A 20,947-nucleotide genomic window follows, 5' to 3' on the forward strand; every position below is an offset into this window, starting at 1 on the left:
TTCTTAAATAGTCTTAGCTGTGAGGGCGATAAATCCAAATCAGCCAAGAAATGGTGAAATCATAATGTAAAATTGTAAACTAGGCATCCCATCTCTTTATGGTAAATGTTTGACGGAAGTAGACCATTAAGACTATGGTGTGTCTCAATTAGGTATGAGAATCTTCATCCCAGGACCAACGCCCAACCAAGTGTGAGACAGTGTTAACGAAGCTATTAGTAAAAAATTGAAAAACGATGTTGCTTTTACTGATCATGCAAAAGGGCAGAAAGTGCGATTCAACTATACCTTTAAGTAACTTTCATCAAACGTTACAGTAAAATCTCTGGTGATACTGCATACTTTTACACTAGTTAAAACAGAGTAGCATTGAGCGATGTGAGAACAAGGTACATTGTAAACCGACATTAGATAAAACCTCGCATACGAATATAAAAGGAAAGTTACATTACGACATAGTAACCATTAATAATGATCGCCCAAAAAAAAACCATAACTGGGATAAATTACAAAGTATGAGTCACATATCGATCTCGACCGTGATCTGTAGGTTGCTGAAATGACATCCACAGCAGTGTGACGATGGACTGTATATTTGTCTTGTCTACGCTCTATAAATATTTTATATTGTGATGTATAAAACAGTACAACCTATGTAGGTATAAACCTTGGTAAGCTCATTGGTGACGCAGTTCATTCAATTTATGTAACCCAACGTGTGAATTGCCATGGGTCGCAGAGACAGTGTGGAGTAGAGTCAAGTCTGTAAGTTGAGGACAGAAAGAAAGCGTCATTACCAAAGCAAAACTGTAATGGTTTATTATGTACGAAATATATCATCACAGATAACAATAAGATGAACCGGTAACAATGCCAGAGTTGACAATGATGACGCCTGTTCAGTAAAGATACTGATTTTTACCGGAAATCTAGTAGATAGGATTACTAATTTTGACAGACATTTTGATTTCCTGTTGACAAAACAGGATACTAGTAACTACATTTGGAAGGCTACATGGAAATGTCTCTTTAACGTAACAAAGGGGACTAACTTTGTGAAGGCATGGCTTCAAATCTGATTTCCAATAAGGCTTTATATAAGACTACATATATATGACTTCAGATCGGCGGACAGGTTTCAAAAGGTAATACGATATAGCGCTGTGATAAATGTTTGGTTGGGTTGGGTTTATCATATTTACGTTCTATGAACAGCCAGGGCCATGTGAAATGCGTGGTGCGTGTTATGGGAGACCGTGGTATGTGTTGTGTCGTCTTTTACAGTGCTATATCACTGAATCATGCCATCGAATATACCAATTAGGCAACTCACCCCACCCAGTCATATAATAGACTGGTGTGTTTCGAGCAAGCAGAGAAGAGTTTAATTTGCTTCTACTTCGCAGGGCCAAGCGCTCAACCGAAGGCTAAAAGTGAGGCGGTCTTAGGAAGATGTTAGGAAGAAAAGATAAGATAATATCCTCATTTTAGTCTCCTTTTACGCATGCAATAGGAGTAACAGGTACAATTTTAACGCTTTACCTGCAGGGCATTTTGGATACATTCATCGATATAAAGACATCAATGATATATCGTTAATGGGTGTGACTTTAATTATACGTAGGAGCATATTTAACTAAATAGGCATGACGACAGATGGTTGTGCGGGGAAATCTCACAGATAAGTTTACTCTACTGAATGGTTTATATTTTCGATTTCATATGATTACCTTTCAAAAATAATTGTTAAACTTATATAATCTACAAGTCATTAAATCATTGTTTGTAATAACACAGGTATTCCCTACAGTACTAGAATTTCTTTATCATATTAAAAAATATTATTATTAGGTTTTTTTTTGGTGAAATTTAATCGAACCGTAGGTATAAAGCTTTAAACTGATGCCACCAGATGACGTTAGTCAGCTTCAAGGACGTGGTACTTATACTATGCGTTCCTTTTTGGATTCGTACCAGTTTTATTGATACCATCCTGCTGTATCTCGAATGGAACGCGCCGTACCAGCAGAACTGAACGGGTACAATTGGATCGTTTTCAGAAGCGTATCTTTTGGATACAAAATGGCAGACTCGAGATTTTTCATTTATCGTCGATATGTTTTCTTTGTTAAAAACAAAATAAATAGTATTTATATCCGATGAAATTAAATTGATTATTTATTTCAATGTATGACGATCTAGGCATTACTTTTATATCCATTTAATTGTTAACACAAAAACACTTGGCTTTTATATTCGAAGCGTATCTTTGATATGGGTGCTGTCATCATGTGTAAACCAAACGCGTTCCATTAGGCGGTGTCGTATCACTTTACACAACTGGTACGAATTTCAAATGGAACGAAAGGATAGTGTATGTTGACAGGGAATTCCCAATGTCTTTGTACTCAGTCCCGTAGTTACATAGACCTGATGTAACACTACCAGTCATGTTCCTGTTTATTTGCCACTATTTTAGAAATAAAATCAATAGATCACTGTAGCGATTGCAGTATCGCCATTAACCTCAGAAACAGTATCATAAATGATTATCACATAACGCTGTCGACTACTTTACGGTACATACCTTCAATGCACGCCACTGTCAATTTACCCGAGGTAAACAAACATCAAGATAATATCAGTTCCGGAGGAATTTGTGCAACCACGAAGAATTATTTTTTTTAGTTGACTCGTGTGATCGTTTTCAGTCTAAAGTAACTATTGATCTTATACTCTAAAACAAACAGTAATCATACAAAAAATCACATCATTACAGAAATATCTCCAGGCTACATTTTCAACTGATCTAAAGTTGAAGTGACCTTGACCTTTGGAAGACTCATAGCGCAAGAGCTAAATTGCGGTATATCTTTAAAGCACTATATCCAGGTGGTAATTGGGATGTAACAGACAATACTAGTCAGCCACGGGGTCTCCTTATCATCCCAGGAAGGCACTGAGGTCTCTTATCAATTGATTGATGAGTGAAATGTTTATTGTGCATGACATGAGGAGACTGATTTTTATCTTAATTGTTGATTCCATACATCTCTTCTATACCATATCGTGTGAAATGCCATTGAAATGCATGGAAGTCAAATGTGTCTGTGGCTCTGTCCTCTGATAAAAAATATCGAAAATCACACAAAAAATGCAATTCTACTGGTTATAGTTTTGTACAGAGCGGAAAATCAACAGGGAAAACTTTTGATTATTTTTTTTATTAAAGAATTGAATCAAACAAATAATTTTAACTACTATCGAAAATACCGACAACGAAACAGCACTGTAAACAGTTTCACTATACAAGAAGACAGCATGAATATACCGCAGTCTCCAAAAACACAGGCCACACACGCATCACACGCAACGCACCGCATACATGGGATACCGTCCTTACATGTTCCTGGCTGTTAATAGGACGATAATTAATCAAACAAACAAACCTACCCGATCAAATGAGGTCCTCGGTAGCTCGGCTTTCCACAAGGACCGCAGTGGCCGGTAAGATCTACGACAATATACTACAAGCCCTCTAGCTCTAGGTCGTTAGTTCGAATTCCATGTGCGGCAGTTGCCATGTTTTTCTCTTTGAACTACGACTTTCCTCCACCTCTTAGCCTGGCACGTCCTTAAATGACCTGGTTTCTGATATGACCGAACAAACCAAACCAAACCGATCGATTCCTCTTACTTAAAAGCAATAAGCATAATTTACACAAGTTTATAAATTCTGTTCCACTATTGCAAGATATCCGGTTAGTATACCTTACAAATGATTATTCAATCTAGATTAGGTCACGACGTCAAATAAGAATCGGTGTTAACACTCACTCAGTAAACATCACATAGTGGACGCCTAGTAAATCGAGTTCAGTGTACCGATACTTAGTCAAGTTCACAGTTCTAAACTAATTCTTTGTTTCATAGGGGATTACCCCGGAGTCTACTCTTCTATAGCTTATAACACCTTTCAATTCACTTTCTACGTTTTTTGTTTCCTGATGTCATGTTACTGATGAGAATGTCTATTTTCGCATTAGAGGCAATCTACAATAAGTTCTGGTACTATGGTTACCTGGCAAGGTACTGGTCATTCTTAAAGGTTGTAACGAAAGGTTAGAGTGACGACCATGTCAACTCAAGTAAAATCACAGGAACAGCTGTACAGAGACTCAATCATCCTATCCGGCTGGTGTGTCTCGGGAAGGCTATTGACGCACCTGCTGGTACTAATTTGGTTGTGTTTTTGGACAAGACAAGCCACTTATATTGCTCATCTACATGTTTCCAAGCTTTACTATCTTCTATAAAACTAATGGAAAAATAACTTAAGCTAATTACGAAACGATCAGTTAATCAAATAGAACTACGGACAATACACCATTTTGATAATAAAGTTAGTAATGCATTTTTTTCAGTTTTGTCCGAGACACGTTTATGTTCACAATGTAGATCTGACTATCAAGCCGAATGTGCCACGAAACCACCGCCACCGGAACCATGTCCAGAGGGCGCCACGTTCTGCTCAACCATCAGGGAGAAAACCATGAAAGGTAAACTGGTTTGACTTGCTTTGTAGTAATTATATGTTTGCACTCAAAAATACCGCTGCCTTTATATTTTGAGAAGGATTTATATATTCATTTTAGTTTATCTGATTATATTGTTCTAGAGTGCACATCCATCAATGACCTTAGAATAGTTTTGAATCTGGGGTGTTGGACAAAATAACGAATTCGGGTACATTTTGACTCTAATGTACATTTCCCTCCTTTTATCGAATACTTCACTCCAACACGTCTTTATAGTGTATTTTCTCCACAGACCAAATCAGTGAGTTAATTGAGAACGTATCGTTTAACACAATCTGGAAACACGTTTCGAACAGGCCTATAAGGGCATCTTTGTTATAACAGGCGTATAGGAAGATACATTAAGGTCAGCCATTTGTGATAATAAGATGTTTAAGAAACTGATAACCCCATAGAACCCCTAGGGTACGAAGTGCATTTCCTTATTGAAATAGCTTCTTTCCGTAAGACCGGCGATCTAATTATGATCTAGTTTGGCCAAATATCACAGGATTGTAACCAGATATGTGATAAAAACCCATTAACTCGGTATTGATTAAGGCGCTATTTTACTTTTCTTAACTAGCGTCTACACGAAATAAAACGGGCGCAAAACTAGGTCATCAAAATACTCTTCAAGAAACTAAAAGGCTTCATAATCTAAAAAAAAAAAATTTAATCTCGTACAACATCAAAATTCATATAAATATATATAAATAATATTTTTTAATATCAGGTGATGAGTAAGAGAGTCTTGACGTATTTTTTTCTAGTTTTATTCGAAACATCTATATCAAACATTTTCCACAGTATAACACAAATTTAACAAGGACGGATTTCTCAATTTTCATTTTCCCTTAATCTATAAGTAATATTTAACCATAAGATGTATTTGTAATAATCAGTAAGTGTGTCTTGTATCATTCAAACAAAAGTTGTATCTACCAGATGATTTAAATATCATGATATCTTATTTCAAACATTGTTTTATACTGTTTACAGTTTTCATTGTTCGCTTTCAGTTTATTTTCAATTTTTATCTTATTTCTTTATTTCCCAAATTCCTTCCTTTCTAGGGGAGTTGGTTAAATTCCTCCGTAGCTGTACCACTGTAATGACACAGGACTGTGTGACGAAGCCAGTCACCAACATCACAGCCTGCTATTCCACCTGTGACACCGATGGCTGTAACCATGGTAACTCAGTCAGCGTACCCACTGTTACTATAGCGATCATTTGGACTATCTCGCGCCTTTTGATTGAACATTGATTTCGAGTGCAATTCTTCACATTTTTAATGTGGATAGAGGTGTTACGTCACATTGACAGTGTCATATACTGATATATATTAAGCATTGAAACGTGGTTGAATTAACATTTACAACACATGATCATTTCAACACTGCAGTGTCTTCTTATGCGATTACGTCATGTTTTGAACTTGAATTGAATACGTCTGAATCCCTTAGCGTGGAAGGATATTAATTGTTACTCTAATAACAGAATCATCTTAATTTCAACTTCCTAGATTCATCTTCTGAGCTCAAGACATTAGCCATCTTAAACGATGTATCTTAGTTCTTCATGCTATCTTCATAGGATGCCTCATGCAGACGAAATATACAAAATATTCCAAACATTGGAAATATATTTAGGTTGTATGTTGTAGAAATTCATTGTATGTATTCACATATCAATCTTCCTTAATCATATCATCTTATCTATTTCAGCGTGTGGTTAATAAGTATGTTTCTGGTTGGTTAAAGGAATTATTTCAGGTAAACAAAACAACCAGTCTTGAAAATAAAGGTAGTTAAATGTTAAAGATGCTGCTTATGGGATGCTAGTTTAGTAGCTTGATTATCACGGTGTTGTCATTTAATTTATAATTGTATATCATGTAATGTATGTACATTAATATCTTTCCTTGCATTCTTGAATTATTTTAAATTTTTAAGAGCTTCTTCTGCATTTTGAAATGCCATTCGTCTGAAAGAAATAGTCTAGTCCTACAACTTTAACAGAAACCTGCGGTATCACAACCCAATTATGATTTATATTTAATATTATTTGAAAATATATACGTAATAAGTGTAATGGTGTATTGTCAAGCCAGGATTTTAGCATCAATGTCAATCTACTACCGTGTCACTTTTCACTTTTGTTCTTACTCTAATGACTATTTTATAAACGTAATCAAATGCTTTATTGTACATGTATGTGAAAATGTAATAAGGTACCATCTCAGATGATGAACGAAAACCGAGACGTCCATCACCCTTGGTGTCAAACTCCAGACGTTAATAAGTCTAGATCACGTGGGTGACAGACGATGATGTTACATTAAGACACCAACGGTCTTCTAATATCAGAGAAATATCGTCTGAGGTCAGAGACCATATATTTCTGTCCTTTATAGACAGATGACCTTTCTATAGAGTTGTCTTTTGAAGCAGGTTTGACTGTGTGTATTTTAATATTATTATGCGAGATATTAGGGATTTAGAAAGAGGTAATTCCCTCATGCCTTTAAGTACTCTGGGCAAATATCGTGCCATTCGAATGTTATAGAGCATTCATTCAGCATGACATATACAACAAATTGATGTTTTTTCTCGTCCATAAAAACACATGCCTGTATTTTTCTCTTTTTAATAATTAGTGCCAATATAATTATTGATATAGACACAAATGTAAGTATTTACTTAGAATTTAGAGAACGAATGTTAAGTCATACATGTATAAGTGAAGTTAACTTGATGGCGAATAATGTGTAATGTGAACTTGAGACATAACATAAATATTGTGACATGTTTATGACATTAAAATTACCGTATTCGAACCAATATGGGTGCAGGAAGATTGGAAATTAAGAAACACTTGAAAGACGGTTTCCAAGTATTTGGATATCATCCTTCATGGACATTCTTTCAAAATGTTAGTGAATACAATTTAGAAGCCCATTAGATCTTTGAATGCCATGGTATGAATGGATGGAATTTGAAAATGAAACATATGATTAATTAATTTATCCTAAATATCGGAACATGGGCGCTTTTGGGGCGAATATGGTAGGGATAATAATAGATATACATTTTAATGTGAGGAGTAACTAGGACAAAACGTCTCGGCTAATAAGTATAGGTATTTAGTGCACTTTATCTGGAAAATGATTTTTCAAAAGTTTCATAAATTAGTTTGTTGTATTGATATAGAATTTTAGGTTGCTGTATTTTTGCACCTTACGCAATAGTGGACATTATAAAGGATATGTATTGGCTGATATTATCTAACATAAAATCGCAAAATTTATTCTGAAGCTGATGATTACGAAAGTGTGTGCATGAAATCAATAAAGAGTGCTTGTCATGTCTTAGTTTGTTTTATTGGACACGTTAAAAGTTGATTTCATATTTCTTTTGCACGAACACTACAATTATACACATTTACTTGAGGTCCTAAAATCTTTTGTCATAGCGACATCTCAAGAATACAAATGGTATAGGAATTATGTCCGTTTTGTGTAAAAGTGTATTTGTAGAACGTTCGAATTTTAATTGCTGATATATTTGTAATGCCATAAAGAATTGGAACCTTACCATTTTTATTTTCTGAGGTGCACGTTCGATGCTGTAAACAAGGTTCTCGGAACTGTCCCTTCGCCAGTACACACAATGATCAGTAATAATAGTACTCTTTTACATATATTTAAGAATTAAACGCGATAGATATATTGGTGTATCGATATAAAGACCAAAAGCAGTCTCTAAAACGACTGCACTTCAGTTTTGGTTTTCGGTTTTTACATCGATATTAAATCATAATTGTGTTTTATCCGTCTTTAATGCTGTCATTTGTTTAATCCAAACTAAGAAATTCCTCTGATTTTCCGTACCGTACATTGATAACATTAAACATGGTATACACTTATGGTGAGAGAGCAAGGCTACGTCCAAAATTATGTACATGGTAAGGGTTATTTTTCGGAGGTCTACAATACGTAGACTCTATGGTATGTACTTTTCTAATTGAGAAATTCGTTTTCCTGCTTAATACGATAATCACTGTTCTAATTAGAGCCCCGCATCCTATGCTGATCACTGTGACTGTCCGTCTATCTGCCTGTCCGTTTAAGATCGGTTTCCAGAAATCTCCAAAACACAAGAGGCCTTTTTTGTAATTGGCTTGACAGTATCTGATGGTATGTACATAAGGGTTTGGAGTGTTTCATAGAAACCTAAAATGACCGCCGTGACGCCTAGAAGAAGGATAACAGTTCAAAAAAAAAGAAAGAAAACAAAAAACAATCGTCTGGTTTCAGTGAAGATTGGTGTATATGTATTAAAGCTTTTATGATGGATGTCTATTAATTTAAGTAAGTTATCACCTTATATCCGAGATATTTGTTACATTACATATCAGACTACCCACTTGTATACTGTCCACTACACTCAGCACACGCGGTACACTGCATACACCGAGAGGTAACATTAACTGTTCCAAGGACGTCAAGCACAACCAACCTAACAAGAAATTTAACTAATTATTTATCTGCCATTAACTATTAACTTCAAAATTTCAGCTCCTATTGAAATTGATGGGAGTCTATGTATAGAATACTCCCACGGTTGTTTGTGTACGCCAATATTATCATGCTAATAGTCCTAATAATCGGCATGCGTTGATATCTTAGGAGTTATAATGGACGTGAAATGAACAGGAATAGAACATATTGGGATCGAGACATTTTTCAAAGAGATTTGGAGAAAAATCCTATGAATATTTTTGTCTTTTGACAGGTTTAATCAAACAAGCTGAGTTGTTAATCTGAAAGTACTTATATTGAATGGGGAAGGGGTTGAAGACTACCGCCGTCTTTTTCTTTGCCTGTTACTGCTCGTGCAGAGATTCGTGATAACTGGGTCTATTGTCTCGACAGACACGATAAGTCATTATCAAAATGATGGTATTGAATATAGAAAAAAAGTACAATTTCTTCAGTCTATTTTAGAAAACAACATTCATAAATCAAGAGTAAAAATACAACTGATAGGAACCGGCATCTAGAACAGCATATCGCCTAGAGGCAAGAGGCGTACATGTACCATTTATTTAGACGATTTGATTTTAAAGTCTGTGTGACACGACAATACAATCTTACACGTAGACAGTGTGGACTAAATCTGAAACCAACAGAGAAGTTATAAAACATCCCGAAGCATTCTGATTGTCAAACCTCACTCTTATAATTGCGTTTTTATTTATTTTTCCCGAAATGTCATGTCTTTTTAACGAAAACCATCATTTTAGAACACTGCCTCACATTTAACCTTGATATGAGCGTTCAGATTGTGCGCAAGGCTCTATGTGACGTACAATAGATACAGTAGATTCTGCTCCTGCTGTTTAATGTTCAGGATAAAGAGAGAGGGACGACTGTTTTGGCTGTTGTCCGTATAATGTCACCGGGTAGGTGTGCTGTACAGGATGGTCAGCCTTAAATGACTATAACTGTTGACGTGAATACTCCAACCAACCAACAACCGATTTTTTCTTTCGAAAACAATTTTTGAAGTTAATCTAAAATGTATAGATTATAGGTGTGTTGACCTATAACAATGATATTAAGGTGTACCACATGTAATAGCCGTCGGCAAATAGCATTAGGATTGCCATCAAATTGACATCGATTTTCTTAAAATCTCTTAAGACAAAAACATGAATCACAATAAATACATAAATTTAATGGTAATCAACAACAAAAAGGAATAAATACGTTTATAACGTCAAATAACACGAACACAGATAAGATAGGTATAAAATATGTGCAAATTGTATACGAATAGTAAAATAAACAAAGACAACATGGTGTAAAGGTGTACAATAAACGGGGTATAGTAACTGATGAACATATCAAACAATGTCTTATCTAAATAAAACTATAAAATATAGATAATGGAAGTCAAAAGTCCCACACAGCAGATTAATCTTTGATTGTAATGATTCACAGCCGAAACAGCCAGAATATCTATATTGGATATATTGGCAATATTCGACGGCCAAAATACCAAAGTCCTCGGAAGATTTTTATCCCTCGCCATTCAAACAATTGTTTACTGGCAATACAGACGTATAGTGACAATTATACTTAAATACATTTATAAAAAACACATTAAAAACATACGAAAAGCCAGGTGATTACATTATCGAATGTAGGATAGGGATAAGTAGCAAACAATGAATTAAAGATTACGAAAGGAAAAGGGCTGTAATGTTTGAAAACGCACTAGATATACATTTCATGTATTAAATCAAACAAATATAAATTACTAAAACATTGCAAACTTAACCAGCAAATCTTTCGATTTAACTTCGATTTGACAGATATCTGGGTTACGTTTAAACAAAAATGAAATAAAACTGAACCCCACTTCATTATCATTTTTCAACATTCGTCTATTGTATCCAACCAGTTGAATGCAGAACAAATTAACGTTAACCTAACATGATCGACGATATTTACATCGAAGAATAATTTCTTAATTTCAACATTATTTCGATGTAGGAAGTTTTCATTAACAGTGTTTGTATGTCGAAGATGCCTTGTTTTCATTTTATTTTCATTTACGAATCTTCTTACCAGATATTAAAAGTCGTTTCCAACTAATAGAAGGTTGACGGTACTCTTGTCAGGTATTGATCAACTGTACCGTAGCCAATGGTCTAAATTTGGTAGCCATCTGATGCTGGACATTGTCTGCCATAGAATTAAACATTTAATTTAATTAAGATCGGGACTACAATTTTCGACTGGCTTCAGACTGATTTCAAAAGTGCTGCAATGCGCGTCAACATCCGATGAATGCGTGTTGTCCTCTGTCGCAGAGAAGGGCCATGTAGGCCCGTCACCAGCTGCGCATTGGCAGGTTTAAGACCAGACAGAGATCACAATCTAGCTTTACTAAGTGCGGGTTTTTTTTTCATTATTTAAAAAACCCACACATTCGGACATCATTCTGGAGACGAAATATTATAGATCCTATATCAAGAACGGCGTCTGGACTATGGACTGTCTACATGCCTATCCCGTCTTCTTTCATACTTTACAAACTCTTACACGAATCTTCTTTCATACTTTACAAACTCTTACACGAATATATACTATATATATATCTATCACACAAGTTCGTCACATATTGATAGTAGACTAGCAGATGCATACCATATCGTTGTTTTTGTTTATTTGTTCTGATAATTGCTATTTTCCGGAGATCAATATTTATCCGGAATCGCCCGTGACGGTAGACGCTGTAATCCGTAATTCAAAGTGTCGCCAGTAAATCGTGCATAAATCCTCTTCTCTTTCTCCATCTCGGCTTTTTCAATTTCGTCAGTGTAATCAAACCTCTTCCCTGCGTCTGGGTTGGGGTACTCTTTAAGTGACCTCTCCTGAAATAACACAATCAATTCGACCGTGATACATCTGTACAGAGTAGCTCTGTCCCAGTTATCTGTTTTAGCGACATACAAACTGATCCAATTGTCAAGGTCAATTTCATTACATGACAGGAAGGAAATAGATCCCCTGGTGAATTGCTATGTTCGTGGATGTATGTAGGGCAGGATGAGCGGTCAGTGATGAGCGCCCGATCAATTTGAATCACTTTCCACAGTTATTGTATCGCTAAACAATATATACATCGCATTATATTTCAATTTTTTTTACCATACAGTTCTCAGATCACTAAAACGTAGCACCACAACTCCAAAATAGAAATAAACTGAAAATACTGACGGTAATAGTTTTATGTGGAATCGTTTATATTTCAATTTAGTACAAAAAAGGACATTTGAAGAAGGTTTTACTGGTAATTGAACGTAAATGAATTTGAGGCTATAGGAACCGTATACATATATACCGAATTATGATAGATAAAACAATCCATCACTGAAAAATATTATAGTATACTTCATTTATTCAAATATGCATCCTTGTTTTCAAGTCTTGTTTAGATTTCGATGACATTTCACTCTCTCTTGTCAAGAAAGTCAGTCAATGCCTCAACGCCATTAACCTAAGAATGTCATGTTTTTGGTATACTCACCAAATTTGAAGCAATGTTTGCAACCTGGTTCTGAACGTCCATTTTCCAGTTCTGAAAAATGTAAACAAAGCTCCCAATAACTTCATGGATGTTTATTTTCAATGATTTTAGATACAATCAAGCAAAACAAATTATAAATACCTTAGACATCAGAGAATGATCAATGGACATATAAACAAACAAAAAAGGATTTAATCGTCAAAAATCATGAAAATAACAAGAGAGAGAGAACCCAAGAGACACATTATCATCCTGATTGAGATAAATTGGAAAGACAACGAGATAAACAGGTCATTAAATAATTGCGTGCATCATGTAAAATCTCTTTGATCTCCAATTTAGTGTTAGACCATTATCATCACCGGAAAGCACTAAATGGACCAAAAAGGGTAACCGGTAGCACTACTAATACCAGGCATGCCCTATGCGCTCTATCTCTAGAACTCCTTAAAATGTAAGTGACCTTAGGGTTTCGATATTATCAATATTAAGTGACGTTAAGTCAAGAGGGAATGCAATTATATTGACGTTAATATTATTTAGTAGGACACAACATAAGGTTTTCATATTCAAATCAAATTATTGGAGATAAAGCCATATGTATATGACTGCAAATCAGCTACACATTGAATTCTAAATGAAGTTCGATTTAAAGTCTTGTAATACCAGTTATGCAACTTACGTAAATGAAACTTGAAAACAAAATCAAATAGATAATTGAGCAAGATGAAGAGAATTGAAATGTCTTCAGTTGTAGAGATAGTGGTTTTGCAGCATTGTTTTAAACGATTAAGCTATTGTTATGATACAATATCATTAGGTTTGTTTCTTCCACAAAATAGTTATCTGGTCAATGGTACGCAACTCACTGCTATATAAGCCACCAACACTGCATGTTAACACTTTCCTGCAGTTTCCGAAACTAAATTTATCTCTTATGGTATTGATAGGAACAAATATCAGTATCGCCTTTCATTTCTCCTTAATGATTCTGTCCGAGAAAATCACAGAAGTCCTGCAAAACCAAACCACAGAAGTCCCATTAAGTAAAGAGGCTTATTCCAACCTAACCACCCAAACCAACCAATACGTCAAGTAAAGAGGGCTTATTCCAAACCTAACCACCCAAACCAACCAATATATCAAGTAAAGAGGGCTTATTCCAAACCTAACCACCCAAACCAAACCAATACGTCAAGTAAAGAGGGCTTATTCCAAACCTAACCACCCAAACCAACCAATACGTCAAGTAAAGAGGGCTTATTCCAAACCTAACCACCCAAAAAACCAATATATCAAGTAAAGAGGGCTTATTCCAAACCTAACCACCCCAAACCAAACCAAATACTCAAGTAAAGAGGGCTTATTCCAAACCTAACCACCCAAACCAAACCAATACGTCAAGTAAAGAGGGCTTATTCCAAACCAAACCACCCAAAACCAACCACACCAAATACGTCAAGTAAAGAGGGCTTATTCCAAACCTAACCACCCAAACCAACCCAAACCAAACCAATATATCAAGTAAAGAGGGCTTATTCCAAACCTAACCACCCACCCCAACCAACCAATACGTCAAGTAAAGAGGGCTTATTCCAAACCTAACCACCCAAACCAACCAATACGTCAAGTAAAGAGGGCTTATTCCAAACCTAACCACCCAACCAACCAATATACTCAAGTAAAGAGGGCTTATTCCAAACCTAACCACCCAAACCAACCAATATCAAGTAAAGAGGGCTTATTCCAAACCTAACCACCCAAACCAAACCAATATATCAAGTAAAGAGGGCTTATTCCAAACCTAACCACCCAAACCAACCAATACGTCAAGTAAAGAGGGCTTATTCCAAACCTAACCACCCAAACCAACCAATACGTCAAGTAAAGAGGGCTTATTCCAAACCTAACCACCCAAACCAACCAATACGTCAAGTAAAGAGGGCTTATTCCAAACCTAACCACCCAAACCAACCAATATCAAGTAAAAGGGCTTATTCCAAACCTAACCACCCAAACCAACCAATATACAAGTAAAGAGGGCTTATTCCAAACCTAACCACCCAAACCAAACCAATACGTCAAGTAAAGAGGGCTTATTCCAAACCTAACCACCCAAACAACCAATACGTCAAGTAAAGAGGGCTTATTCCAAACCTAACCACCAACCAACCAATATTCAAGTAAAGAGGGCTTATTCCAAACCTAACCACCCAAACCAAACCAATACGTCAAGTAAAGAGGGCTTATTCCAAACCTAACCACCCAAACCAACCAATACAATAAAGAGGGCTTATTCCAAACCTAACCACCCAAACCAACCAATACGTCAAGTAAAGAGGGCTTATTCCAAACCTAACCACCCAAACCAACCATATCAAGTAAAGAGGGCTTATTCCAACACCAACCACCAAACCAACCACCCAAACCAACCATACGTCAAGTAAAGAGGGCTTATTCCAAACCTAACCACCCAAACCAACCAATACGTCAAGTAAAGAGGGCTTATTCCAAACCTAACCACCCAAACCAATACTCAAGTAAAGAGGTATTCCAACCTAACCACCCAAACAACATATCAAGAGGGCTTATTCCAAACCTAACCACCAACCAACAAACTCATAAAAGTTATTCCAACCTAACACCCAAACCAACCATATATCAAGTAAAGAGGGCTTATTCCAAACCTAACCACCCAAACCAAACCAATACGTCAAGTAAAGAGGGCTTATTCCAAACCTAACCACCCAAACCAACCAATACGTCAAGTAAAGAGGGCTTATTCCAAACCTAACCACCCAAACCAAACCAATACGTCAAGTAAAGAGGGCTTATTCCAAACCTAACCACCCAAACCAACCAATACGTCAAGTAAAGAGGGCTTATTCCAAACCTAACCACCCAAACCAACCAATACGTCAAGTAAAGAGGGCTTATTCCAAACCTAACCACCAAACCAACCAATATATCAAGTAAAGAGGGCTTATTCCAAACCAAACCAACCAAACCAACCAAATACGTCAAGTAAAGAGGGCTTATTCCAAACCTAACACCAAACCAACCAATACGTCAAGTAAAGAGGGCTTATTCCAAACCTAACCACCCAAACCAAACCCAATATACGTCAAGTAAAGAGGGCTTATTCCAAACCTAACCACCCAAACCAAACCAATACGTCAAGTAAAGAGGGCTTATTCCAAACCTAACCACCCAAACCAAACCAATACGTCAAGTAAAGAGGGCTTATTCCAAACCTAACCACCCAAACCAAACCAATACGTCAAGTAAAGAGGGCTTATTCCAAACCTAACCACCCAAACCAAACCAATACGTCAAGTAAAGAGGGCTTATTCCAAACCTAACCACCCAAACCAAACCAATACGTCAAGTAAAGAGGGCTTATTCCAAACCTAACCACCCAAACCAAACCAATACGTCAAGTAAAGAGGGCTTATTCTTTCAAAGTACATGGTCATTATGCTTTATTCCACGTGGTCTCAAGATGCATCTACTGTTCACTGTTTGCCCTCTTTTATTAGCTTTGGCGCTTAAAGATGCTCCACCGCTTACAGAGCATAAATAGCATTCACCATTTGAACAATAATTGGTGTTTAATCGTGTATATATATGTCTAATTAACACAAAAAATAAGATAAAATAGTTCATTTTGCCTTTGGTGCATGCACAATCAGTATTTCATTCCATATAGGATATAGTGTCACGTAATTTTATCGGGATGCAATTAATTATTTTTCCTATTTTGAAATTAAAGTATAATTAGAAGCTCAAACTTTTCAATTGTGGTAATGATGTAAAGTAAGTAACTTTTGTAACTGAAGAGAAATACTTATTTATCTGTTCCTGTTTTTAATAGTGTAAAAATACTATTTGTCAGCGGTGGAGCATCTTTAATGGTTTCCTTATATCTTTATGCTAGTGTTTACGTCGTCTATAGCAATTATTTTGATGTTTAGATATTTGATGGAAAGGTTTCTAAACAACTCCGCAAATTAATACGGAATTAATTTACGATATTTTATACGGCTGTTTGTCAAATATAAAACAGATATAGTTTCCTGTCTCAATCAAATGAACGTATGAACTGTGGAAGCCATACTATAGAATGCGTTTGTTTTAGGTGAGGACTCCAGTCATAAATATCATGTCTGTATCTGACAAAGATTGTAACTGTAACAAGGTTGGGCTGCAAACGACACATTTGAATTGAAAGCTTTATAGGAAATAATGTCTGTTTGAATAGTTTTTTATAGATTTTTCAGCGGGCTTTATAACCGAAATGTCCCTCTGAAAACTAAATTTAGCCAAAAAAACGAAAAATGCTGAAAACAAATATAGTAAACTAGTGCCTGTCATGATATTAATCTTTAGACGGTGAAAACGGATGTGACTGTTTCCATATGTCTGTCCGCCTGCGATTGTCAGCATTCCAATGGTTTCTTTTATTCATAGATTATCACCAAACGTCATATATGTGTAACGACTCAAGATATCTAACGACAAGTTTGAGGTTCAAATGCCATCGCGTTTACGCCATGGTCAGCGCTCTCTCAGCTTATCAGGACAAGATCACTGCTGATATAGAAAATCGTTAACATTGTCAGTTTTCTCTTGGCTCCATTTTATCAAGAATTCCCATAAAGGTGGGCATGTTTAATCTTATGCTATAGACATATGGCTGCCCTGCAGAGAGGGCGTAATGATTTTACCTGCTATTCCAATTACAAAATCCTAAAGAGGCGACTAAATATGACATCTTTTCGTAAACGTCGTCCTTACCATACTATCTCCTTCGCACTGCTGCAATTTTGGTGTAGAATTGAGTATTCACGAATTTCACTATATAGGAAACCACACCAGATTCTATCAAATGGAAGTTTTTGCTCCCAAGTAAGTTCATCATGATAAGACTGGATGGCATATTGGTAATTTTCTGTGACCAGGTGGTGGTGTCTTTGGTGGCGTGGTGCATATGAAACATCATAAGTGGGCAAGAGTTTCATCGTGACAAGGAAAATATTTATATACCACACCTTCTCAAAACACCACCTCTAACAATTTGAATGCAGTGGAGGCTATTTTTAAATGACCGTGGCTGTTAATGAGATGTTAAAACAATACAGGCAAATAGTCGACGGAATATAAACCAGCTAACCATTGGATCCATAGCAAATGTTCCAAGTCAAAACATAAAGAAGTGCTGGAGTTTATCTGAGCCTTCCATAATGCTTTTTGTGTAGCCCAACTGATCATAAGCTGTTCCGCAGTGCAGTGGTTACATCAGTTGCTATGGAAGCAATTTTTTTTGTTTCGTCAAAGCATGTGACTCGTTTGGGTTAATACGTTGTTGTGTGAAGATTAATTAATAAACATACATGCACACAGCTTTAGTCGTGTGATTTGTTTGTCGTTTTGAACCTTACACAATATATGGACCAATTTTCTTTACTCTAATCACATATAGATAACATTATGATCAATGGATTCATAATCTCCATCACAAGGTCAACCATCACCAGAAATATACCAATGTCACACAACTCACCTCAAACATCTCTCTCTTCTCTATGTTCCACTCGTGCGGAAGTGTCCATTGCTCTGGTACAGGGGCGTTTTTGTTGAGGCCATGGACAGCTGGCATATCCACGTTACTCCCCGTATCCGAATTCTGATTATCACCCCTTCCGGTCGCCATGTTGAATTAGAAGTCTAAGGTCTTACACGGGTACGTGTGTATTGATGACAGCTAAACAAGATGTTCAAGCGGCCCTTTAAGCATATAATCACTTTAGATTAAAAGTCCGGAATCGTTCACTACGTGTTATAAAGCCGTGAACAAAGGTAGATACATAAGCTATATTGGTAGATGTTTTACATCGTCGGTTCTGCTCATGAAATATTCAACGCGAACTTATCATCTGTGTCGTAAATCGATTTGTAATCTCGGTGTTAGACTGTTAGTACCCGTATAGTATAACCGGAAGTACTGGTTGTCAGGCCCGAATTAGTGAGCCGTCCAAAACGTATATACCACCTCCTCTACCGACCCCTATCAAGAGGATTAAAACTTACCTTCAAACGACAGATAAATACAATATTGAGCGTTAGTTAAATGTAAAATTTATAACAATTATCATTGAAGTTTAATGTAGTTTCATTAACATGCATTTCTGGATGTTTAGGTTCACATGCTTATGCTATACTAGTCAAGCTAACAAAGCTTTGTATAATTACTTATATTGTGTATGTAGCGGTATTTACGCCTCTGTACACTTTTGCAATGTTGTATTGTCAGTATTAAGTCGTATTACTCCCTGTCTGTACGTGATTGCGTGTATTAATAAGACATACACCTTACCCAGTAGCCAAAGTGGCGTTAGCTTGTTTAATTCATATATCGCACATGTGTATAATAAGCCTATTCCCTATACAGCCCGTTCATTGCAATAGCGATTTGACATTTTGAAATTTTCCTCTTAATGCATTGTGTGACATTTCTGTCTTTACTTTTCCAATAAACACATTTGAAAACGAAGACTGAAAATTTCATTCCTTTACTTTTATTGCCATTTATAATAGCCATGCCTTTTCAGCTAACTATCCAATCCATCTTAGGACAATATTGAAGGATCTGCCTCTTGAAGTTTGATATGTTTTACGATTCTTGATGATATTAGCTTTAATCCTATTGAACTTCATGCTATGATATACCATATGCAACTCCATTTGATTGTTTATGGCAAAATTCTTGTGTAAAGCTGAAATTTACTATCTTAAGAGGCTAATGTTGGAAAACGCATTATCGCTGTGTTTATCACTTTTTTTTTTAAAATCAATCACCGAGCTAGAGCCATCCCCATATGGTAAACTATGTTGTGATTTACGCAGCATAAAATCAACTATGACATTTTTTATTTTGTATTAAATTCAAATAAACATCTTATAAATTTTGTATTAATGGGTATTATTTTGGTCATTTAATCTCACAGTGAGCTCGTTACATAACATCAGAGAATTAACATGGGGATTTCACTTGAGACAGCCCTGAGAGGATTAGACGGGATAATGCTGGATAGAGCTTCAAAACCATGGTGAGTTATATATAATCACGACATATTGCATAATTCTGTTGTATTGTGTTCGAAATTGACGTCTTATCTTTGATTTTTCCAAACAGGCTAAGGCGTTAGAACTTTACATGTCGTTACCGATGTATGAGAGTAGAAGACCTTTTCTCGTCTTCCTAAAGTTGTTCCTTAAGTTTTTAGCGTAATGTATGCTTCTACTTAGCGCTCAGCATATGGGAGTGAGAGGACAAGTTGTCACTATAATATGACCGGATATGCATCTATTCCTTGGTACCACTTACAGATCGATGAGAAATATAGCGATCAAAATGAGCACGAGTTCCACTATTTTACGGAGACACAACACAGTCACACCGCAACCTCCCAACGCAATAAGAATTATGTTCGGTCTAGCTTTCTTTGGTACCTTAACTTGCAACTGGATAATACTATATCTAATCTTGAGGTTGGGGTTTTGTTCGTAGAAACTCCAGCCTTTTCCATCTACTTTTTATGACAGGTTATTAAGATACCAAATATATATAATTCTAATAGCATTACCACCGCACCAAATATGATTTGATAAGTAAAACTTAAGCACAACGCAAATAATACCGAGTGTGGCATGACCGTTTCTTTCTGAAACATGGAAAATTTCTCAAAGGAAAAGAGTATTGGTTTAAGCATCCCTAACACGGCGCACAGAGTTGTATTTTTTCACGATATGTTGCAGAGGTTCGACTTTTAATCACGTTTTTACTTTTGTATTATTATTATTTTAATTAACTTTTTAAATAAAGGTAATACTGTTTATTAGGTTTATATAATTTCCATGCATATATGATATGTTAAATGATTAAGACAGCGTGCGATACAAAGTAAGTAATTTGTTGTAGTTTATATATGTCTTCCTCTGTTTGCAATTTACTTTTTGCATCCCTATGCTGATTGCTGAATACCAAACACAAAAAATGGTTTAGGAACTGAACAGCAAAAACATGTGTTACAGGAAAACCTTTATCATTTTTAAAAATGTACTTTCCGAAATAACCAATTGCAAGCTAATTCTCGATTCTTGGAGGATAATTTTCTTAAACAGGTCTAATTTTAAAGGCTTAAAAACTTCAATTCTAAGAGGATATTGTTTGTTTTGACTTTTTGACGTGACCAACAGAGAGCG

At 35.9% G+C, this 20,947-nt stretch overlaps 2 protein-coding genes across 2 annotated transcripts in view; one reads left to right on the plus strand and one right to left on the minus strand.

Annotated features, from left to right (window-relative positions):
- LOC138323219 (uncharacterized) overlaps positions 1-7,936 on the plus strand; it is a 28,038-nt gene extending 20,102 nt beyond the window's left edge. The window contains exons 2-3 of the mRNA XM_069267644.1: positions 4,425-4,559; positions 5,654-7,936. Of these exons, the coding sequence (XP_069123745.1) occupies positions 4,425-4,559; positions 5,654-5,847 (329 nt within the window). The 3' untranslated portion in view covers positions 5,848-7,936. The remainder of the gene's footprint in view (positions 1-4,424; positions 4,560-5,653) is intronic.
- A 2,364-nt stretch (positions 7,937-10,300) lies between these two features.
- LOC138323220 (uncharacterized) lies at positions 10,301-18,678 on the minus strand. Its single transcript, XM_069267646.1, has 3 exons — positions 18,246-18,678; positions 12,683-12,733; positions 10,301-12,026 (listed from the first exon to the last, which is right to left on the minus strand). Exons 1-3 carry the CDS (start codon positions 18,393-18,395, stop codon positions 11,850-11,852), a joined length of 378 nt encoding a protein of 125 aa, XP_069123747.1. The 5' UTR covers positions 18,396-18,678; the 3' UTR covers positions 10,301-11,849.
- Between the last annotated feature and the right edge of the window lie 2,269 nt (positions 18,679-20,947).

Source organism: Argopecten irradians, chromosome 5, assembly GCF_041381155.1.
Source record: "Argopecten irradians isolate NY chromosome 5, Ai_NY, whole genome shotgun sequence".
In the NCBI taxonomy this organism is placed as follows: Eukaryota; Metazoa; Mollusca; class Bivalvia; order Pectinida; family Pectinidae; genus Argopecten; species Argopecten irradians.